This window comes from Struthio camelus, chromosome 5, assembly GCF_040807025.1.
Source record: "Struthio camelus isolate bStrCam1 chromosome 5, bStrCam1.hap1, whole genome shotgun sequence".
Classification (NCBI taxonomy): Eukaryota; Metazoa; Chordata; class Aves; order Struthioniformes; family Struthionidae; genus Struthio; species Struthio camelus.
In genome coordinates this window covers 33,929,154-33,954,045 of record NC_090946.1, presented here as the reverse complement: position 1 = coordinate 33,954,045, position 24,892 = coordinate 33,929,154, and the positions used below count along the sequence as shown (strand labels likewise).

Below are 24,892 nucleotides of genomic sequence, written 5' to 3'. Positions count from 1 at the left end.
GAGTTTTAAATTCAGTTCTTTATTTCAGAAATAAGAAGTACAACAATACTAAATTACACAGTAAAGCAGACTATCATTTTATACTACTTTACTGCATCTATCACATGGCACATGAATTTTTCACAACAGATTAACAGATAAATGAGTTTGAGTAGAAGTAGCTTTCTACAATGCTTCCACTTAACAGAACAACACTTAATACCAACTCTTCTTTATCCATCTGTCATCACTTGTCAGAAGGCCAATTCACACTAAAAAGACAGACATACCACAGGAAGCATTCCTATTCAAAATTCAGTTCAAGGACACACAAACGTCCCCAGTATTGAAAAGTAGTAAGCTGTTATGATATGAGAAATTTGTATAACATCTGCTTGAATTGAGAGCTAGTAGCTGAGCTCTGAAATTCTTTGTATCATCATTCACGCTTGTTGCGATCCAAATGCTAATAAGGCAATATCAGCAGGCAAATAAGAAAAGCAAATATATCAGAGTAGAGGTGATGCCATGGAACTGGTATCTGGACTAATTACACATTTACAGTGATCTTTCCCTTGGCAAGGGAGGAGGACAAAATAGCAGACAAAACAGTCATTAAAACTTGCCAGGATTTGAGATGTGGCGATTGCCTGATCCTGCTAAGCGCACTATAAAGACATTTTTGTCTGTTATGACTAACTTCAGCATGCAATTGGTATGACAGGTTTTCATCCGAAATGCAAACAATCAGCTTGAACATAACTACCCCATAAAAAAGTAATCCTTCCCAAATAACTACCTAAGGAGGAAAAAAAAATTAAAGTGGGGTTTCAGCATTTGTAAATCAGTAATTTAAGCCTTGCTTTTGTTGTACCCTTTTATGGTAAAGTATTCAGAGGCTGCTGATTATCTTTTAGTCCAACACTATACATACTCCATCAAGATAACTCCAGAAATTCCAAAATGGTCATTCAATCCTTGCTCTAAATTCTCAGATATAAACACTTTCTTTTTGTCTCAGTTTGTAAAAGCTAATTGGCAATTATACTCAAAGACTGAAGATAATATTACTACACTAAAGAAAGCCCTTTGGATCTAAACAGTAACAGGAAGCACTTTTCAAACTAAAGGGTCCATATCCTTTTGCACTGATAAACTACACACACACGTAAACCTGTCATTTCAGTGAAAGTGTAACTTTTTGAGAAGACAACAGCTGTGATCTGAATAATAAATGGCAATGTAAGATTATGCTAGGAAAAAAAAAAAATGATTCCAAAAACTGTAAGGAGCAGTTTTAAAGATGCCCGAGCTTGAATTTGGCTAATATAAAAATGTTTATGCTGAGGTTAACTCCTCAAACACTTGAAAAATTAAAAAAAACTTTCCACTTAAATTCTTACAGACTAGATAGAAAGGACAATTTTCCCTTTTAAGGACTCTTAAGATGTAATTAGTTTTGTTGTGAAGTGTACGCAGTTAGAAAATACTCTTTCCTATCTCACATCAGTTATACCCACCCAGCACTAGTAAATATGCAAAGCTTTATTATCCTAAAACAGGTATTAGGAATAGGAATAAAAACACACATTGAGATTAAACCTTTTAATTAGCTTCATTTATACCACAGGGAACTAGAAACACATAATGTTTTAAGAAACAAATTATTGCACATGTATTACTTTCCTTTGAATTTCATTTTTGCCTTCCAGATGTAATGTGTAAAAGTACAAAATGTCAATTCTATTTTATTAGAAATAAATTTGATATTGCTCATTAACATGAATGTGATCCCTAATGATAATCACAGTATCAGTATAGAAGTTCTATTCTGTAATTTAACCAGAAAAGTCTTGCAATTAAAAAAAAAAAAACAGTGATTATACTTATGCTTGCTTCTAGAAATGAAGATGACTTATAAGTTTCCTTAAAAACAAGATAAATTGTTAACAAACATTAAAGCACTAGTGTTGAAAGGCACTAGGGTTGTTAGCTTGTGTTACTTTCCATTTCCCGTATGGGTATAGGCACTTGGAAACTTAATCAATCAAGCTTGTAAAGCACTTGTACATTTGTGCGGAAGTCTGCTACATTCATCAATGCATGCCTTCAGCAGGTTGTCCTGCAGTTATGTGGATGCGAAATTCAAGAACAGAGTAAATCTCTGTAGCATGGTTTACAAGTTGGATCTTTCTTTGGTAGACACACGAGCTGTGGATTGTGTGTATGTCCTAATTACATCCTAAAAACAATGCAAGAGAAACATTCAGAACAAATTCCATTAAATCTAGTTTAGCAAACTTAAAAAACGTGTACCTTAAAGCAATGATTTTGTTATTGTACATAACCAACACTGAAACCAGAAAAAAAACTGCTGAAGTGTTTCACTACCATTAAAGGAAACAGGTAACCATATGGTCTGAATGACCAACCTGACCACATTGCCTAGCATTTATAGTTATCTTCCAGAACAATTACGAAAACCCACTAAAACGAAGCTATTGTAAATCATTAGTTAATTAGCACTTAATTTAAACGCCAGAGAGATGTTCCCCATTTTACAGTTCTACATGCACTGACTTCTCCCAGGTAAACCAATTGTAACTCAAGACTGACTCCTCACTTCAGTGAGTATACAAGAGGAGCTAAGATATTCAGCCAGTCAAAACTCATCTACAGAAGTAATTAGCATACCTTTTTCCCAACTTCAGCATTGTATTTGTCCAGTAGTGCCTGAACACGGGCACCATAGTCAGGATGAACATCAATAAAGTTTTTCACCTAAACAGAAAGACAAGCAGAACAAAAGAGGCAACAAGAACTTTATTCCTCTGCTACAGATGTATTCTTCATTACCTTTCCTACTCCATGGCCTGCAAGCAGTGCATATCACAAGGATGAAAAGGAGAATGACAATACTTTTCCCAAAACTAACAGTTTAATTCTGACCAGCCAGAAAGGAGCTATCAGTATTTTCCACCTAAATTATTAAGTCACATGAGAGTTGCATTATGTCATTCTTTCCTGATTAAAGAAAATACTACTAGTAAAGAGAAAGAGCCAATCCCTCCCTGACCCTCACCTCCTCTTCCTTCTTTAGACCAAAAACATTATACTGGTAGCCACCTCATTTTTGAAAAAACAAGGTCAAAATATCATTCCTTCCTTGATGATCAACATTCACCCCATTCTTCCCATCAGGGAGAAAAGTCTTTTATTTTACATGTTATTTATGTTATATAAATATTGGTGCATATTTAAATAATGTGTTCTGTATTGATAACTCCTGCAGAAAAAAAAAAAATCACGAAATTGTCTTCCCAAGAAGAATTCTTGATCTTTCATTCCATCAGCATATTAACAGATTAGAAAACCTAGAATAAAGATTAAAGGCTAGAACAGCGAATAGACTACTTACAGCTTTCTTCTGAAGGAAAAGTTGAGCATCTTTAAGATGATCAGCAATATTCTGACACAGCCTTTGGCGTTCATCCTCTTTCAGTACTTTGGTATAGAATACTCGCACCTTTTGATTAGAAGCAAAGTTTTACTGTGCAATTCTAAGAAGCAAGTCTTTCTACCACCATCAGCCCAAAACAGTTAACACATTTTCAGGATTATTATCGAAAAAGAATAGCTTTCACTTACTAGCCAGACAACACTTAAAATTACAACTCAAAAGGCTATCAACTTGTGTATTTGTCAAGCCTGCTAGCAACCCTCTTCATTTCTAGTTTGGAAGTCAGTGTTGCTTATCTAATTAATCAAGACAAACAGATGTGCTGTAGGGCTCCAAGTGAGCAATTTAGGAATAGATGGTGATGGCATTATGTATGTATTCTGCTTTGGATATCTGCGGAAGCCAATTACAGGAAGAGTGAAAGTCACTACCTCTAAATATCAGTGCTCAGAAAGGCTTGTGAGGATTCACAACTGTCCTATCAATAAACATTCTGCTATCCATGAAATGAAGCTGCACAGAGATCTTCCACCATCTCATGAGAGCTGACCTTAAGATTGTCCAGACAGCTTATACAATTACCTTCTGAAATGAAGAACAAAGCCTTTTCAAACATCATACCTGAGACACATTATCTTCATTTGCACTGTTGAAACGCTGCACATCACTCGAAACAGACATGCGGCTCTCCTTCACATTGGGCTGATCTTCAGGACCAGTAAAACTATTTGGATAATAGTTTGGGGCACCACCTGAAAAAGAGAAGAAAATTCAGATGCCAGACAGCTCTCAGACTAATTTAGAAGACAGAAAAGCACATCTTGCCTAAAAGAACCTAAATTAATCAATCAATTAGGATTCACTTCATTAAAAAAGCTGTCAGAATTTTTCTGTCAACATACAGTTCTGCAGCAGGAGTTTGTTACAGTCTCAAGCTAGTGTTCAACAGCGTTAGTCAAAAAGAAAATTTCAAGAACTTTCAAAGAAAAAAATTACTTTGTGTCATTTGATTTTGTTTCACAAACAAGAAGGTATGGTCACTTTCACAATACCATTGCTCAGCCAATTATTAATAGAGAAAGTCATGGAAGTCATTCAACTTTTAGTTCAAGCTGTTTCCAAGTTCTTGTTTTCCAAGTATTTCCCCACCTCTTCCCGCAAGAAGTGTTAGTATTCATAGCTCAGAGGAATACAGTATTTTTGACACAAGGCATAGCATCTTTTTTTCTTGTTTACATTTAAGCATAAAAGAGTCACTATTGGGCAAAGTGATGAAACAATGTGCTGAATAGAGATGAAGTTAAGCTACAGTTAAGGCATTTATACCCTTTTCTTTTACAGTCTCTCGGAAATCAGAAAGCATAAGCATAAAGATTTAACAAGGTACCTACTCTTATTATCTGAAAGATAAGTCTTTAAATGAAAAAATGCAAATGTAGATTTCTCTAATGATACTTAGGCCATTTCTAATTTTTTTAAAGGATTTTTGCCAAAAAAACAAGGAAGTAGTAATTAATATCATCTGTGAAACCTTTTCTCATGCACATTTCTTCATTTTAATGAATTTAGACTTTGGAACTTTTTTTTAAATCCATTTCAGTAAGCATGTTTTTAGAAGTCTTTAAATAAACATAAGCTAGGCATATTAGTAAATTCACTAACTGGGGAATGTTGCTCTCCTGCAACAACTCTTTTAAAGGCTTATATGTTTCTAAGCAGATCTTAAGCTTCACTTCGTTGGGAAACTTCTAAATAAAACTCCGTTCTCACCTGACTTCAGATACATTTTCTTCCCCCTTAATTATTCAAACAAAATCTGCTTTCCTGGATTAACGTAAGAGATATACAACCATACTATACAATTACGTCCAAAACAGCAAACATTCTACTTTTTGGTCTCCAAAAGGGAAAAGCACACCTTTATTATTTTCAAAGTTTACTAGTGAGGTTATCTATAGCAAGTAAAAATTACAAAATTAAAAAAAGAGAGAATTTAAAAAAACTCAAAGATCATCAACTACTTTACACAAGGCAAGAGCTGCAGTAATGAACAACCATGTGCTTCTTTTAAGTGTGAAATAAGTGTAGAGAACCCATTTTCTATTTTACATATGCATACTTAGGTTTTACAGTGTTTCGTTCTCAGTATTTGTACAAGACTGTCCACAAAAGGTGGACGCACAAATAAGAGTGATGATACTCAGATTTTAAAAAAAGCTCTCAAAAAGATCCCTAAAACAGGAGGAAAGATTCCTTGTAAGTTAGTATTGCATTAAGAACATGGGCAAAAAGTAGAAATGAGCAGTTGCTTTTCTTATGGAGAAGAATTAATTAGCTAGGCACTCCTCAAGCATCTGTGTGAGCACCTGTACTAATCAGTCTACTCAGAAAGTTACCTGAAAAGGGAACAAATAGTAAGTTGACAGTTTATCTTCCATAAACTTTATTTAACCTAGTCAAAAATCAAAGGTGGCTATTTACAGTGACAGCATGACCTCATGCTACTACAGAGTTGGATGAAAACTGCATTGCTGAACAAAATTTTATTTACAATATAAAACATATGGGAAGGGAAATGCATGTCCTTTATATAGGCACAATCAGGGGCTCTAGAATATGTTACTACCGATCATGAAAGAGATCTCGAGTTCACTTGGATAGTTTAAAGTAAGTTAACTCAGTTTTCACCAGCAATCAGAAAGTAAAGAGAGTTTTAAGAGTGTCAAACTTAGGGCACTCTACAGAAAAGTGCATATGGTGGATTTGCAAAAGTGCAGTTCTGGTCAACTCATCTCAGAAAGGATCCAGTAGCATAAGAAAAAGTACTGAAAGGTTGACAAAGATTATCAGAAGTATGGAGTTTTCAAATAAAAGGAAACAGATAGACTAGGAAGTCTTAAGCCCAGAAAATAGAGAGTAATGAGTTTGGGGAAAAATTCACAAGTAATACTGAAAGACTGAAGAGAAATAGTAACACTTCTCACAGTATAAGCACTTAGTAATAACCAGTAAAGCTATCTTTCCAATAATTATCTTAATTCCCCTGCAAACAACAAAAAAGTCTGCAGTATATGCATAAGTATCAACATTATATTTAATAGTATTTCATTAATACCTTGGTTGTCAGACACACACATTGGTCCATCCCTCTGATAATTGGCCACACGAGTTCTGAAGGGACAATTCACGGGAATTTGTAGATAGTTAGCTCCCAAGCGGTGTCTGTGAGTGTCAGGATATGCAAAAAGACGACCCTAAAAAATGTGTCACAAATATTAATTGCTACTTGCTGAAAGAGATCACTTAAGTGGCATATTCACATTCAAAGCAAAATACATTAAGTAAAAAGGGAAAAGGCAGCGGTTCATCTGCATGTATTTTTGACACACTTCAAATAATTTCCAAGAGGAGCCTGAAAAACACTCAGGCTCAAGTCAACTTTGTTGGAAGCATCAGGGAAGAATAGCATGTTGTGTTACATTTACACAGCCTGACCTTTCCTACCAATTGCAAACAAGACCTGCTCCAGAATTCTAAGACTATTCTGAAGCAAGGAAATGGTTACACAGGCAGAGATGAAAAAGGCCACAGAAGTGCTGATTACTACCAAGGAAGGGGTATTTTTGTTTATTTTCAAATCTAGATTTGAAAATCGATTAAGTCTGAAATATGATAGTCCACTGCTTGATGACTTGAATCTGAAGCAGTTGTTCTGGAGACATCTGGATACCAAGACAACAGACTGATTCTAACTACCATCATCCAGCTTGTGAAGAGAGGCAATACAGAAGAACTGCACAATGGTTAAAGTGTTTATCCACTTAAAAGCATTAAAATACTTTGTTACTGTGGCTATCCTTTGAAGCACCAACAACCTGTTTATAACCTAAACATCAGCCAGTGTAGTCCACTGCAGTCTTACTAGTCCACTTTTATCTGTAAGAAGTCTGCAGTATTACTTCTAAAGAATAGTCTCACATTTTATAATCAGAGATTAGTTACATCTGTATTTCATAGCATTTGAAGTCCTCCTCTCACCTCCATAAAGCAGTCTGCAACCACACTAAGATATAGGGTAAAACTAAAAAAAATACTCTACAACATTGATACAGTTTTATCCAGTACTTCTTGTCAGTCACACTAGTAAATTTCACATCAGTTTAGATTTTCTGTTCTCTCAGTTGTTTCCCCACTCCCTTTATATTTAAATGTTGGATGGGCACGTCAACAAATGGTGATGATTTAAAAAAAACACCAAAAATCAGTTGCTTTCTGTCTGTCAGGCTATTTTACTATTGTTCTAGTGATATGATGCTTTCACGAACAGCAAAAGAAATGTAAAATTCTGTCTGAAAATCATATGCATTCTATTTTACCTGCAGCATTTTGTCAGGGCTAGGTTCAATACCAGGTGGCATGTTGCTAGGATCAAATGCTATTTGTTCCACCTCTGCAAAGTAATTGACAGGATTCCTGTTTAGGACAAGTTTTCCCACAGGGATGAGAGGGTAATCACCATGAGGCCAAACCTGTAAGACATAACACACGTGCATAAAAAAAAAAAAAACACACCACGAACTTATTTTAGTATTATGTATTTTTAAAAAAGCTAAAGCTGCCTAGAAATTCCTGACTGAGAAAATACCTTAGTGAAATAGTTTTTCTTTTGGTAATGAACATTTTGAGGAGAGTCGCACTTTAAAAAGCCTTTTGCAATTCATACAGAGCATTTATGCAGTTGTTTTCATCATCGCAGCATAATCTTAGCACTTGAATCCTTAAATGAAATAGCCACAGGCACTTGAAAAACTGCCTAAGAATGCAATGTTGTAGGTGGAACTGGTAGCATGAACTGTTTTCAGCTATTTCAAAACATAACCAGCTTCACTAGCCTTTTCTTTGCCATCTTAGTCTGAACTTTCAAGTCTAGAAAATATTTAGCCACTTTTGGGGAAGCAAGATTTGGAGGTGCAAATACAAGCTTATGTTATTATCTTCCAACGTGCCATTCTTTGAAACAGCAGTTGGAAGTCTGACATAAAATTAGACCGATGTCAGATGCTACACAATCAACAACGCTTAACTTGTTCAGGGTGTGACTGTATAATCTGAAATCACACTTTTGAGATGCAGTGCAGTCACAGTCTACAGACCTGAATTTGTATTTCACTGAGGAAGAGTGACAGAAAATTTCATAAGGCCACAGAATATGGTCTCTTCCGCAGCTTTCTAGATTAAGTAACTGAGAAAAAAAGGGTATTTTAAATTCCAGTAGAGGTTTAATCCATTAAATTCTTGTCTGATATGTTTAACAAGCACATAATTTCATCTCCAAGGTTTCTGACTCATCCTGGCCAAATAACGAGCAGTACACTTAAAGGAAGAGGGAGGAATAAAAAGAAAGCACTAACTTTTCTCTGTTAAGGCACTAGACTGAAACTTAGGAAAACAGTGTTATGTCATGGATCTTATTACCCTTTCTTATGTAGGGAATGAGCTCAGTTCTGACATTTCCTACATTTTGAATTCATGACCTCTCTTAAAGAAGCTGAAATTGGAGTACTCAAAACAACAGCAGAAATACCTTAGTTAAATCAAAAGGATTAAATGGAAACTTCTCTGCTTCCTCAAATGTCATAACTTGAATGTAGAAAGACCAGGATGGATAGTTTCCCTTGGCAATGGCATTGTAAAGATCACGTATTCCATAATCAGGATCAGTAGAAGCCAATCTTCCTGCTTCTTCAACAGAAAGGTTTTTGATGCCCTGATCAGTCTAAGTACAATAAGAACAGCAACACCAGTTACAACATGCATAAAGTGTTTCAGAAATCATTGATAAGAGATGTGTATTAAACAGACTTAAGATCTAGGATGGTCCACCTTCCATTCTCCAATAATTTGAGTTTAGAATAATAGTACATTCAACAGCTGCCTCCTGGGTTAAAAAAGTTCTCTGATAGAAGGGAAATATGTGTCATGTTATACCACAACATAAAACATTGGAAAGGAAATTATGATCCCTGCAGCACATCAAGTGAAGAAGAGGTTTCTTTTCTCTCATTAAGCTACGGAGTACTCCTAAAGCATCCCAACCTCCCACCTCTTCTTTTTTTCCCCTGTGGCATCTTTAGCACTATCGAAAAATCTCATTTTCATAACCTTCAGGCAACTCAAAGGCTTAAAGCTCCCGTACAAAACCTGTTAGTTTAATATGATGGTTTCTAAAGCCTTTGTTTCAGAGGTAAATGTCCAGGCTCCACTAGCCAAAGTCTGAAGAGATAAGAATGAGCATTGTCTCTAAAATTCTGAGGAGAATTTTTCACCAAGTGAGATGTGCTGCATTGAGACTGCTTTGACAGAAGTGTGGGAGTTACGTGAGCTTCCGTATCCCAGAGCTCCCAGAACCAGAGAATTTCTATATACTTTAGTTTGATTCGACATAACAGTTGAGGCCGCCTCGAAACCACTGCTATACCAATGCAATTGATCTCCAGCAAGCAAACAGGAACAAAAATAGAGCCTAGACTTGAGAGAACTTCTAGCTAAAGTACCACCTGTTGAATCTGAACTACTGTGTAGCCATGAACGTAAAAGGAGGAACGAATGAGACACACGAGCCCACTTGTTCTCCAAGTAACAGCAAACAGTCCCCCAAGGAAGAGTTTCTCATAGCTCAGTAAATATCCACCATGTCAGAGCAAGAACAATGAGATCCTTTGCATTTAAAAGGTGCATGCAATTTTTTTTTAATATCAGTTGCTTAACAAATACAGACTGCTCACTAACTAGTCTTTTCAGAATTAGACTTAACAAGTTACAAGACTTCCTCATATAACCTTTAGACTTTTTTTTTTTAAACCCAATATGATGTATACTTCCAAAAGGTAAAAGCAAAAATCAATACCTTTGCATGGAATTTGCAGTAAACTGCTTTTCCGTTAGCATTAATCAGTTTAAATGTATGTGACCCATATCCATTCATATGGCGAAATCCATCAGGAATACCACGATCACTGAACATGAAAGTCAGCTAAAGAGAAGGATCCAACAATATTAATTGAATCTCGAGTTCAAGGAAAAAAGTGACCATTCAAACAAAGTACATTTATTAATTTAATCTGCATCACTGAAAGTGATTTTAAAGCTATGACTTCCTGGAAGGAATTTCTAGTTTGAAAAGTTTCTAACATTTTTAATGATCCAAGACACCTTAGATGATGCACATCTAGTAAGGATGTGAATTAAACTTATGTAAAGCATTATCTCCCTGCGAAGTATTCAGGGAAGTGCAAGACATTAACCTGGGGATAATGTTACAACTTCCCCTATAAGGAAAGGGCAGCTAGAGATGGGTAAGCTAAGTTACAGATAAAAATATGACAGTTTTTTCAGGTTAAAGACAAAATCTGAAAATTAAAATCCCAAACAACTAGCTCTTAATTAAGTTCTTTAGGCACTAAACATACAATCATACAAAGCTACTGAAAATGTTGCTTTTCTTCAGGTTTATCTCACACACAAAACTTGTGGTGCTTCTTTTTCCAATTAGTAATTATTGACAAAGGCTCTGCGTAAGCATTTAAAACACCACCACCACCACAACTATTTTTAGTTTTACACTACCTGAAGAATTGGAATACGTAAATAGAAAAATTAGAAGGCATTGTGCATTCTGGTCCTTTTTGGAGTTGAACTAATGTATTAAGCAGTATACAGCTTTACATAAACTTAGATGCAACAGCATCACGTTCCCACTATTTTGCTCTTCAACATTAAATATACATACACTGTTGTTAATCAGTATTTCCACTGCTTTATTATTATAAAACTAAACCTTCATTCCTATATAAAGCATAATCATGAAAAAAAGAATCCTACATATTTTAGATAGTCAATAAAGGAAAAAAATGTAAAACTAGAAAAGTAACTAACAGCCTTAGAAGCTATTGTAAACCTTTGGCCTTTACTGTTCCTAAAAGATCATGTGGATTTCTAGATGAAACATGAAACTGAGATAGAAAAAAAAAAAAACCACACACACACAAACATAGGCATTCACATAACTTATGGTTTTCTTAAGCATAGAAAATGAATTCAAGAAAGAACTTTACTTGATGCAAAGACTCAGGGCGAAGATTCCAGAAGTCCCACATCATATCTGGATCCTTCAAATGAGTCTGAGGGTTCCTCTTTTGACTATGGATGAAGGATGGAAACTAGTTTGTCCAGAAGTTTGAAAAAAAAAAAAAGTTAACTTTGGTAACACCTCCTGGAGTATACCGAGCAACTTCTGACACAATAAGGCACAACAGTTTATTTAAATACCCTTTAACCTACCAAAGGGACAACAAACTGCAAAGATGAGACAAAGCAGTAAGACCACAAGTTTTGCATCATCTACAAACGTTTGCATTGTTTGCCTCTTGGAACCAAATTCAGTTCTATAATTTTGCTGGTTAGACTGTGAAAGTGAAATACATAATAGTCTGTTGAGAGCCAAAGAAAGCTTTCAATTTCTGACAGATGAAATGAGAGGTAAATCCTTCTGAATCTGGATATATGAACTCAACCGAGTAAGTGACTCCTAAATGAGCACAGAAATATTAAGAAATACCTATATAGTGCAGCTCCACTCTAAAGAAAAGTCCCTCTATTAACATATACAAAGCATAGTCAAACTTGTGCTAATAGGAAAAAAAAATTATTAGATTTCATTTAAAAAGTTCCTACAGGCTTTTTTTTTTTAAACTTAAAAATAACTTAAGAATTAAAGTCTAGAGTAAAAAAGGCTAATTCCAGCACTAGTGAAATTGATCAGATCTGAAACAGAGACATGAAGAACAAGGAGAATGAAGTTACTTGCTAGCACACACACCACAACAGAGCAGCTATTTGCAGAATGAAAAACTTAAGTAATCAAGCATTAGTTCTAAAAAAATTGTCAAGACCAAAACACTTGGAACATCTATTGAACAACAGACTTAAAGCATGTCAAAACAACAGTTTTTGCTTCTCAGTGAAGCAACAGAGAGGTGTGAATGAACTTTTGCACTCTTCACAAGTTATTCTCATCTTAGGTGCTTACTCACCAGCATTGCATCCCGAATAAAGAAAATAGGAGTATTATTTCCCACGAGATCCCAATTACCCTCCTCTGTATAGAATTTCATTGCAAAGCCTCGAGGGTCACGAACTGTATCAGCTGATCCAGACTCTCCAGCTTGAAGAAACACATGAACATATATACACAAGCATTAGAAGGAAAAGAAAAAGCCAGGTACATCTGCTTCAACCAATTGAGTGGTATTTGCATTATCATTAGCAGAGACAACACTGAATTGGCTGTATTGACTAAAACACAGAAGGTAAAGCCTGCTAATTAACATGCAATTTCCAATGTGGAAGCTCTTATCTGGAAGGCAGTTACATAAATGGCGTGCTTTAAAAGAGTCACCTTACAACAGTAAGGGTTGCAACCCTTTCAATTCCCCTCCTACAACTCCAAAACAATTGTTCCAGTGAATAACTTTATACCAGAGCAAAAATGCCTACCCTAATACCTGAGCAAAAGTGTTCTAGAAGTATTGAGGAACAGCTCATGCTAATTGTCACGGTGAAATAACTAGGGACGCTCATTTTTTCATAAAAACATTCTGTGTACTATAAAACAGCTAGGAAGAAACACGTTCCAACAGAGCAGGGAAAGGAAAGGTAATAAGATGCAACAGCCTGCTATAGCACACAGTTCACACAATGAACTCAGCTGCATGTCTTTCCTACATAGAAACATACCATGACCCCTTAAGTTCTGGTTACACAGGGAAATACCAGTTAGACTGAAAACTGCAGCTCCTTGAGCCATGTGCAACTTTTTTTTAAAATACTCCTACCAGAACTGAACCCTCAATAAGAGTTCTTTGCTTTTAAATACAGACAGAATGTATTTTAAAAGATATGTTACCATGTACAAAGTATTGGTCATAATGTACATTTCACCTAACATCATTTAAGGTTTTGCCATTTAATGCATTCAGCTCTTTAGGAAAGGAAAGAAGTCTTTTGGAACACTCTATTCTTCATTGCCATTGTACTTTCTTAGAGCATTCATCACTAAACCATTCCTACAAGGTAAGAAATAACAGGCCTTTAATTTTCAAGGGCACAACTGCAGCATGCAAGCACTGATCACTGTTCATCCAGAAATAAAGCAGGCTTTCCTCAGAACCAAAAATAGCTCAGGCTGCCCTTTCCCTCACATTCTGGAAGGGAAAATGTCTACAGAGAGCTCTTGCACAAAGAAGCAGAAGTTGCTCAATATTACTTAAGGTTTTATAATTTAAATGAAATTCACAGAAGATGATTTACTTGGCAGAAAATATATCAAACTATCTTAAGTGCAAGACAGATGTCCCATAATGTAGAAATATTAATATCAATTTTCATTATGATACACATGTAAGAAGATAAAAAGTAAGTCTAGAGTCTTACCAACAGTGGAGAATCGTATAGCAATTGGAGTTCTCTTTCCAATGTGTTCAAACACTTTTGCCTTACAGTATTTGGTAATATCATGAGTCACTTCAAAATAGCCAAAGGCTCCTGCAAAAGAGTGATTTAAAAATATAAGATCTAGATACTTCCTGTTCACTTAGAGCACCTCTGTTATTCCATTACGGTCAAACATAACTTTTAGTCAAAAGGAAACATGGAAATACATGAATTTAAACAGAGTCCATGCATTAAAACATTTCATATTTAATTTTCACTAAATGACATATACTCAACAGAGAAAGCACTGGTTGTACAGTCCTCCCCCTCCCCATCCTTAACTGACTGTCCACAGTTTCAGAAAGTAATAGACCTCAGTTCTGAGAGAAATAACACAAATTGGCTCTTCTGACCAGTTTTTCCATGCTTATCTCAGACCAAAACACATACTCCTTTAATCTTGATCGGTGTTGCAGTATTGCTGGTCACCAACAATACACTTGGTTCATCTTTAAGCCAGATGAAGCAACAAAGTTTTTCCCATCCCCACAATGGAACGCTTCCCTTACACTCACATTACAATAAGATTTAGTCTCATGTTTTCTTGTTCTAGAGCAATTATAACAGAGGTGCCAGTTCTATTCTACAGGGATCAACAAAAAAATTTTATTGGGGTTCCGTTTTTTTCATGTATTGGGGGGTTGTTTAACTTTGGACATATTCTTGCTTTGATAGATACAACAAATGATACAGACAATGTATATACAATTGATGATATAGAAAAACTTTTCAGTGCATCGAGTTTTGGCATTGACCATTGGCATAAAGGTGAAGACTGGTTTAAATTATATCAAGAATGGCAAGTTTGCAGTATATTAACCATGTACTAAGACTTCCTCAGTTACAACATCAAAGGTTTTCATTGCTTATCTTCAACGCTTGATCCATCTACCTCTGGATACAAGATCCCAAAGGTAGTTCTTCTAAAGCGAGCCTTACTTCTTTTTCTCCTCACTGCTGTTCATATGTAATTATCAGTCAATTAACTCTAAGGTTTTCCACGGCCCAATTCTCCACAGAGGAAAAAAAAAATAGGTGTTTTTAAAACATACCTCCTCCTTTTGCATGTACAACTCTTTCAGGAATCCTCTCTCTGTCAAAATGAGCCATCTCATCAGTGAAAACAACATCTTGAACAAGAAGAGGCCCACGTGGCCCTACTGTCAGGATATTAAGCTTATCCCCTACTGGGTTCCCAGAACCAGTGGTCAAGGCATCTGGTTTCTGAAAGCAGAAACAGTCAATATTAAGGTATTAAAAACCTTTACACCTATAAGCCACCTAACGTGCATATCTGATCAGCAGGTATGTGTCACATGACATACAAATGAGTATACACAAAAATGGCATACATTTCTGGAACTAGCCACAGAAATCATAGATGGGCTAACTATATCAGCACAGCACTGTAGCTGGGGCTACTCAAGGGGAGTGAAAGTCACATAACATATAGGAATACTACTTGTTAAAATTTGGTATCTCACTTGAAGAAAAATAGAAAGTGACTAGCCTTAACCATGACTTAAGCTTCAGTACAGTCCCCTCTTTGTCTAGGCAATATTTAAGTCTATGCAAGTGTGCCATGCAACTTTTAGGGATGAGGAGGGCAAGGAGAAAAAAAAAAAAAGAACTAGAGGAAGAGATATCACAAAGCAGTCGCTGGAAAATAATGAGGGAGAAGAAAGAAGAGGAAGAAGGTGGTAATGTGGACACAAGGATGGAGTCAGTGAAACAGCTATAGTCAAACACCAGAGATAAGAAGAGGGTGCCTGTGACTACCACGGGTCTGGAAGAACTACCAAGAATAACACAGGTAGGAGCACCTGAATAGTCATCATTCTAGACCTGCAAATCACTGAAGGACTAGGATTAAGAGAAGCTCTAAGAAGTCCTACTGTCAATAAGTGTCCTGTGCAAAGGATAGTAAACCAGAACATTTTTTGATTAGCATAATTATCGTCTTTAAAGAAGTTACCCAACACAGCAGTACTCATCCCTTTCACCTCCCTTGTGTACCTAGTCTAAGTTAAGCATCCTCATTGGCTAAATAGAACTGCAGCACCTGATAAAGCAGGACTAAACCCAAACCTGAAAAAATAATCACTCCAAAAAAATTTTCAAGAAACACCTGTTTTGCACTGTGACCATAACACCCCACAACCCTTTGAGTGTATTCCCACTTTCTTAAAAAGAATTTATCTGTATTACATATGAGTTCATGTGTTCCACTGAGGCAACAGTCCTATTTTGCTGAGTATTGTATAAAACATGCAGTAAGAGAAGAAACTATGTCTAAACTAAACAAAAGGAATGTACTATAAGTCGACTGATCAGAACTATGGTTGCAGGTGTTAGCTTTTTCTGAAGCTTATTTATTAACTATTCAGGGTGAGGGCAATGTTTGTAACAGATATCAAAGAACAGAATAAAAGTCAGAAAGAAAGAAGAACAAGGAAGAGGTTGCAACACAACGAGCACAAATACCTGAGTGTCACAGATCACGAGCAGTTAACACTAAATCCACAGTTACATGTTGCATTAAACTGACATATATCTGTGCTTTCCACCTATACCATCCTACCTTTTTCCACCATTCTGCCAGAAGCATCCACAGTTTTATCCTGGTGCAGTCCCCACAGTTTAGCTAACTCGTCCTCTACTAACACCCCTCCTCCCCCCTTATAAAGTTCTATAAATTAAGGTGGCAATGGAGACAAGAAGAAAAATAACTCTTGCCAAGGAGACCGTATCAGAGAATACATAGTAGTTTTAAAATATGCATACAGAGAAGAACAAAGGTTTGTAAAGATAACAGAACCCATTTCAAATCAACATGCTTTACTATTGTCTGAAAACTATTTTTTCCTACAGTATTAACACCTAAGGCTCCTACAAATAAAGTAGCTACAAATCACAATTAGCTTCTTGAAAATAAACCTATCCAAAAATTTAAGAGAGTTTTGTGGAAACACAGTATCTCCTGCAAGGGCAGTCAATCAGACCTGTTGAAAGGATCTTTATGTATGTTGACTTTAGAAATACAAACATTGTTTCAAATTATAAGATATATTCACTTTAGTTTCAGGATAATATTATGTGGGGCACGCAAAATGATTTTTATTGGTACATAGGGAAAGAAATACAAAAATACTAGTTCAAGAAGAACTCTATGATACTTTCAGATTTAAATTTCTTTGATGGCTACATTTTCATATGGTTGGGAACTGCAAAGAGTCAAGATCTCAAAGGATAAGAACTTTCAAATCTGCATGTTTATTTCATTACAGCACTAAGTCCTGTGACGGAAAGGGATGGGAAACAAAGCCAAGAGAATTTCAGCCACAGCTGTTGCAAACTCCATACATCAAAGTATATACTTCTAGGCATTACCGATACCTTGTACCTTACACAAGTCACTTCAGAATTCTAATCAGCCTTCCCCACTTCCTATCTTAAGGTCTCATGACTCCTTATGCAACACAGGCTCTGGGCTGCCTCCTACTCTTCACATCAACTGCAGCCTAAATATGAACATGACTTTTAGCCAAGATTTCAGCTTTTCTGTAACAAAGTATTATTCAGAGTATAAAAATAAAAGCACTACGAAACTCGCTAGAATGATATGAAGTCTCAATTCATGTCTTTATTGGTAAACCTCTTCTCAGATCACTGGAAGGTACTTTTCATACAACACCTTCCAGAACAGACTGAACTGAAAAAAAAAAACAACAAAACAAACAGTGGGAACTAAGTTATCCTTTAACGTGTGTTTTGTAAGATGGGTGCTTAGCATAATCAGCAGAGCAAGTACTTCATTCCAAATACACAGTTCCTATAAGACAATGTACAGTAGAAACTGACAGAGTGATTTAATATACATTTAATCCTATGTGTTTAGGAGATTGAAATCATAAAAACTCATAATCCACAATACAGCAGTTATTAACCACTTGCAGCAATCCACTTTGGAAATTTGGTAAACAGATTTCCACATTAGCTGAGTGTACCCTCTTTAATGTTACTCTGCAATTACATTTTCACCGAATTCCACCCACAAGAGATCAGAACTGGAAGCACCAGCATCCCGCTTGAGACGAAAGACTAAAGTCTGTAAAGGCAGACGGCCCGAGGGCAGGTCTGCTGTCCCTGCTCAAAGACCTGCTCGGGCACAGGTAAGCCCGTCTCTCTCGGGAAGGGGAGGCTGCGGACAAGGCTCAGGGCAGGGCAGCCCAGCCGAGGTCGCTGTGCCCGCTGTCCTGCCCGCCCTTAGCGCTCCCTGCCACCTGCCAGCCTCTTCGCGCTTCGGTGCTCCTGGGCACGACACCAAGCCGGGGCCCGGCAGCGACCCGAGCAGACGGCTGCCGGCGGCGCGGGGCCAGGCGCCCTCCTGCCCGCTGGCCTCCAGCCGCGCTTCGCTCGCCGCTGCCCCCCGGGGCGCCGCCCCTGGCTCCGGCCGGCCCGGCAGCGCAGCTCCCTCCGGCCGCTTCCGCCAGCCCCGAGGGCGGCGCAGAGACCGCAGCGCCTCCGCGCCCCTCGCTGCCGCCCCTCGCTGCCGCCCCTCGCCCGCCCCCGCGGCCTGCGCCCAGCGACCGTTACGGCCCAGCGGTTAGCGCGCCGCGGCGGGCCGGGAGCGGGGCCCCGCGGCGGTCCAGGCTGGGTCGGGCCGGGCCGGGCCGGGCCCCGAGCTGCGCAGCACCGCGGGTTTGGCTTGCGGCGGCAGCACGCAGCCCGCGACTGCGGAGCCCTGGCAAGTACCTGCGAGCCCCGCTGCTCCTGCCACTGCTTCAGCTGGTCTGAGGCGCTGTCTCGGCTGTCAGCCATTTTGCAAGCTCAGGAGACCACCCCCCCCTTTCCCCCCTCAGGCAGGAAGGCCAAGTGCGGAGAGAAGCACGGAACAGCTCGACGTGCCACCAGCGAGGAGGCAGCGCGGCGCGGGAGAGGTCAGGCCACCCGCCACACCCAGCTCCCGCCGCGGCGCTCCCAGCGAGCGCTAAAAAGGTAGCGGGAGCCCTTGCACTATGCCCTAGCGCTGCGCCCACCCCCCCGCTACCTCCTCGGCCAATAGCCCCGCGCCCAGATGGCAGCGCGAGCTCTGAGTGGCTCGAAGAAAGGTCAATCAGGAAAGCGGGACCCCCCCCCCGCCAGTCTCTCCCCGCCCTTCGGTCAAAGGGAGCTCGTGACGCGTCGCGGGCAGGGGGCGCGAGGCGGTGGCGGTTGGGGCGCCTCCCCCTGCTCCCTTGGGGGCGCGAGGCGGTGGCGGTTGGGGCGCCTCCCCCTGCTCCCTTGGGGGCGCGAGGCGGTGGCGGTTGGGGCGCCTCACTCCGCTCCCGTGGGGGCGCGTCCTGGCCCTGTCGCTGAGGGCGACGGCACAAGGGCAAACAGGAGCGCAGAGGGATCTGCCTGCTCCCTTTGGGCCGTGAAGTATTCCCTTGCTACTCAAATTAGAACGTGTGTAATTAGGTATACGGAGGTGTGTGGGTATTAATAATTGTTGTGCGTTTTGAGGTGTTAAGACTTCCTAAAGCTGCTAACTAGGGAGAAGTTCTTCGGCAGTATAGAGAATTATAGGATGAGGAGACCATGAAAACAGCAGTTACTTAAAGAGCTTTAGAGGTGGGACTGGTTTCAGTAGCAAAAAATGTTTCAGTTGAGAAATCAAAAGCTCCAGGTGCATATTAGAGTTCATTCTATCCGCATGTGTATCTGTGCTTAAAAGGAGGCACAAGTGATACATTAAAATTAGTCATAATTCATAGACACCCAACAGTAAACAGCATTTCTTTGGAGGCCTGAGCTTGTAACCTAAAATCTTCCCCCTAAACTTCCCCCCCCCCAAAAAAAAGCCCAGCCCCCCAAAAACAAAAAAACAGAAACCACAAAAAAACCCCACGCTTTTGCCACAGTTACGGAACAGAAAGCTCCCTGCGTTGTGTTTAAAAATGATGAGGTAAATGCAGATATGTTGTACAACTGTAATTCTGTTCCTTAAAGCTCAGTCTTTGAGGGCTGAATTTTCTGTATTACAGTACATGCTTCTATCCCTTTTAATATAATGTTAATAACACTAAGGGTTTTTTTTCCCCCCATTGGTTTTATGCTTGAAGGATGAACTAGTGAGGATAAAAGTGGTTAACAGGTGGTTATTTTTATTCCCATTTCTCTTCCACCTCTACTATGGATATTAAAATAGCTCCAGCTCTATGCAGCTTTTTCAAAAGCTGGGCTGCTTTTTTGCAACATATTACCCTTACAGGAATCCTCTTCTACTATGAGTTCTTCTTTCCTGACCTTTAGGATGTTCATGCTTGGTTATTATTTCAACATTATTGCCAGGATGTTTTTTTCCCCTGAAGAGTACAACTGAAGCCCAGGTGATGACTTTCAAAATATATGTCTAAACAAAATCAGGAGAGTCAACAAAGGATCTCACTGACAGCAAACCAAGCCATCATCATGAAAGAAATTGAATTTGCGACTGAATGTTGTACAGTTTGAAAGGGTCCTTTGAATATGCTTTGAAACCAGAGTAGCATAACTAAAAATGATTCGGCATTCGCTTGTTTGTATGTATTTCCAAAGTCAGCCCCTTTGATTAAATTTCATGTTTCTTTCCAGTAGTAAGCATGAAAATAAAATGAGGATTCTTAGCAATAGAAGAGTGAGAGGTCCAGCTAAATAAAGCAGTTGATAGTGAAAACATTCCTCCAATTAAATGGAATGATATTTGAAAGTCAACACTGCTGGCATAGCATATGTGCTTGTTTTTTCTCTTGCCTATCTGTCTTCTTACGCTCTCCCATCCTGAGGCAAAACCCTTCAGCAACAACAAGAATCTGTCTTAAACTATTAGACTAGATGACATTACATGCTTGTAAGGTAGATGAAGATCTCAATCTACCAATTATTCTGTGGATGTTTACTTCATGATTCATACTGCTTTATGGGCTTCCTGACACCCAGAAGGGTGGAAAAGACTGCACAGAGTGCTAGAAAATTAAATCATATATACCTTTCCTCTTATTAGCCCCTCTCTAATGACATTGATTAGAGATAATCATAGCAGAGCAGATAAGAGATCTATCTAAAAGAACAGGTATTAAAGGAATGTGTTTGCAGGAGTTCTGGTTTATACTGAGTCAGCAAGTTTTCTTTTTGTTGTTGATGGTGGGTTTTTTTCCTATCATTCTTGTTAAGAATTCCAGTATGGTTCTTTACAGAACATTTATTACAACAATGAAATAGAACAGCTCTGTTCACCCACAGCCTGTCAGAAAGGAGTCAAATGGGGAAATACCTACATGCAGGATTGTTTCTACAATTTTTCTCTGAATAGATTCAAAGAATAATCTAGCTCATTATGTCAATGCTTTATCTACTATGTGTAGTTACATATAACAGGGTTAAAACTCCCCAGTTCAGCTCTGTATTGCATAGGGAATATCACTAATGGTACTCCTTTTTCTCCAATAAAGACAGCAAACTCCTTGTTTTCTGACTCAGCCACAAGTGGGATGTTTTTCCTATCTCGGAGTCTCATAATCTTTTCTTCCTCAACATGATATCCAATGTCATAAGGAAGAGCAAGAAAGATAGATCACCTGATGTTCCATATATACATATATGTATATACACACACACTTATACTAAATATATTGTATCACGCTTCTGCACCTTCTGTGCCACTGAATCATCTCCATGTACCAGGCTTCCCCTGCCAGACCAGAGAAAAATCTTCACCCAGACCTCACATCTGGTTACTCAGAAGAAACCTGGTAAAGTAAAAGAGAGAGGAATAAATCCACAAAGATCTAAACAGTTTTGGGAAAGAGCAGGAAACCCTCTTTATAATCAGCCTAACAAAAAAGTATGCAAGCTTCACAACAAGGTCTTGACCTAATGCAACTTTATTTTCAAGAGTCTACATCCCATTCTGCAACTAGGTTTGTAGGCCTCGCCAGCAGCCGTTCCTAAGAACGTTGAGCTACCGTTCCAGACGACCAGCAGTTTACTCATTCAAACTTAAGTGATGTTCTTCCATACAACTTTTATGTTTTTAAGATGACTGTTTTATAAAAATAGTCCATTCGTAAGGAAAGACTGAATGACTAGTGCTATGGACTTAAAATTAGGAGTGCAGATACATATTTTTAAAACCCAAGGCATTGATTTTTTTTCCTTAACCAGTGAAACAAGGGGAATTTGGACATTTTCAGGGAGAGTTTTTGTTTGCTTTGCTTTTAAAGTTTAACACTTCCTGTCAACAAATGTGTGCAGGTACGGTTGTTTGCTCTTTACCTGTTTCAAAATAAGAGTAACTTTAAAAACCTACTTCTCTTTCATTTCTGATAAGCCCTCCTTATTGTAACTGTAATGCTAGGGTAAAAATATGTGTATTTTTATACAAACAAGTGTATAAAAAAGCAAATAAAAATTAGAAGAAATTAAATATTGGCAAGGAAGATATGCAAAACATTTCAAGAGAGAGCCGGTGGTAACAATTATGTCCTGTATTTTCAAAAATTTTTTTGCAACTTAGCTTCACTGAATCAAAGAAACTGTGGTTGATTAGAAAGCTCATATCTAAGAGGAAGTTATGTGTAAAACAGATATGTGATTTTTCTCTCATCTAACCTTGCTGAAAAAATAAAGAATCTTCTACCTTTTCAGTGAAGAAAGCAGTGAATACTGGTTTAAATTCCACAGATGCCTGGCTTTCAGTATGTTAATTTATTTCCTTCCCTCCTCTCCCCCATTTTGATATTTGATTCCTGAGGTGTCTTACTTACCTGAGTAAACCTCTTGTTTTATGTGCCTTAAGTAAACAAACTTCAAACAATTCCAATTAATCACCTTTTTTGACCTGGGGAGACTGGTTCGCTGTTGCTGCATGTCTTTCTGAGGCATAATCCAGACCACGCTTCACCTTTATTTAAGATTTTGTGAGGTTAAAAGTCATAATACTTTGTATTTTGCTTTCTGTGTTCAAAGTGAGTTTAAACGCAAACTACATTAGGTCAATTTCACACACACACACCCCCATTACACTGTATATAAAGTTTACTCATAATTCAGTCATTAACAGCCAAGTGAACGATCTAGAATTAGGTGACTAAAAAGTCAAAAGTATCTGTTGCTTTGCTAATTAAGTTACGTAAGCACCTAAAGCTTTCCTGCCACCTGTACTCAGCCATCTTGCCCGACTGTCTCGGTGCCTACCTTCTGCTTGTGATCAGATGGGACTCACATGCATTCCCTTGTTCTCTACAATATATCTGTTGAGCAGAACTCAAGAGTACCTCTACTACTTAGCCAAAGCATTTCACCGCAGTGCAAAGCATGGTGGCCATACTCACAAGTGCAGTTAGAAGAAAAAGGTTCCTATTCTTAGATTTAAGAAAAACAGATGAGAGAAGCATTAATAATAGTGACAGAATAAAGCCCGCTGTAAAACAGTAGACAGAAGTCATGTGATAATGTTGTCAATCTTGATTCCAAGGTGGCAATACACACCAAAAACCATTTTATATGTCAAACTTGCAATTAGAGAGACATGAAGTCCATGCTATTAAAGGCAAATCAACCAAGAGTCAACGTGCATCTAGGTGACAGGTACTAAGATGTTAGGTGAGAAAAAGAGATAGAATATGAGATAGGTAATAATAAGCTGGGGGTCTGTGTATATGCATTATAAGTTAAGTCTCAAAACATTTTACCATTTAAGCTCCCATGCTTAAATTTATCATTCAGTAGCTTGCATTATATGCTGCCTTTTTAAATTTGTCTTTTCAGTCATCAGATCTAATCGAAGATGTTGAAATAATCATGTACTGTGAAAGACATAACATCTTCAAGAGAGGCGAGCTTTAAGGGCTGAGAGAATGATCTTTGTGAGACAGGTAAGAATCTAGGAAGCGAAAGCCTGGCATTTGTGGGAAACAGCACACTTATCTCATTCTGTCAACTGACAGCCCAACATATTGAGATATATAGCAGAGAGAAGAGATAATGCAGACTTCTAAGAGAATATGTATAGAAGAAAACCAGGAAAAGGCAGACATGAAACCTGTTTTTTTGTTTGTGATTTTTAGCTGTCCTCTACTATAGTTTTTAGGACAAGTTCTTAATTTCAATCACTAGAGAAAGAGACTAACTACAGAGACAGAAGCATCTTAGGACAATAGTTTATAAGTTTAAAACTACATGTTTTTTTTCTTCTATGCCTCTTTCATTCTCCATAAACTGTACAGACTTTAATGATTCTGGAGCAGCCATGTTTTCAACTTTAAGAACGTGTGTGGTTAGTAAACATTGATGCATATACCAGTCCTGGAGTAAAATAAATGTTGCAGTATTTTTACTGAAAAGAATTTCATTTATCAATGTTTATGTTTTACAACAATTTTTTAATTTTCACTAAAGGTACTCCTGACCATCATTATCAAGAAGCTGCATGTCATATTTAATAGTGGAAAGAGAGCTTCAATATACTTCTTCAGATAACTGAAAGAGTTTGGAAGAACAGTAATAGAAAAAAAATGCAGCCCTTTTCAGGTGATAAGATATTCAAACATATTTAGCATTCTGGATATCTCAGTTTTATATTTTTATTCCTAAAAACTAGATTATTAAAATTATTTCACCTCATATAAATACAGTTTTCTTTTGTTAATTCTTTTTTTTTTTATTTGATATACATTCATGTTAGAGCACCAATAAGGTAAGCTCATGAATGTTTTGTACATTTGTTTTCTGTATTGTTAACAGCAGCATATAAAGCATTTACCTAAGAACAGTTAATAAGGTCTATATTGTGAAACTTGATTTTACCATTGATGTTTCAATTGGTATACAAAAAAATTTAAAGTTAGACACAGTAAGAATTTTACCTGTTGTTAAAATCAG

General features: G+C 37.9%; 2 protein-coding genes across 4 annotated transcripts in view; one reads left to right on the top strand and one right to left on the bottom strand.

Annotated features, from left to right (window-relative positions):
• Positions 1-18,884, bottom strand: CAT (catalase). The gene is made up of 13 exons (XM_068945451.1): positions 18,746-18,884; positions 15,043-15,214; positions 13,931-14,041; positions 12,532-12,662; positions 11,554-11,658; positions 10,347-10,472; positions 9,024-9,215; positions 7,816-7,968; positions 6,555-6,693; positions 4,061-4,191; positions 3,398-3,505; positions 2,674-2,760; positions 1-2,221 (listed from the first exon to the last, which is right to left on the bottom strand). Exons 1-13 carry the CDS (start codon positions 18,809-18,811, stop codon positions 2,156-2,158), a joined length of 1,587 nt encoding a protein of 528 aa, XP_068801552.1. The 5' UTR covers positions 18,812-18,884; the 3' UTR covers positions 1-2,155.
• ABTB2 (ankyrin repeat and BTB domain containing 2) overlaps positions 18,857-24,892 on the top strand; it is a 169,817-nt gene continuing 163,781 nt past the window's right edge. The window contains exons 1-3 of one of the 3 annotated variants that reach the window (XM_068945449.1): positions 18,871-18,988; positions 23,780-23,886; positions 24,410-24,541. The gene's annotated coding sequence lies outside the window, so the exon portion shown is untranslated. Of the gene's footprint in view, positions 18,989-23,779; positions 23,887-24,409; positions 24,542-24,892 lie in introns of those variants that run through there. The other 2 variants (XM_068945447.1, XM_068945448.1) reach the window with 2 other exon arrangements.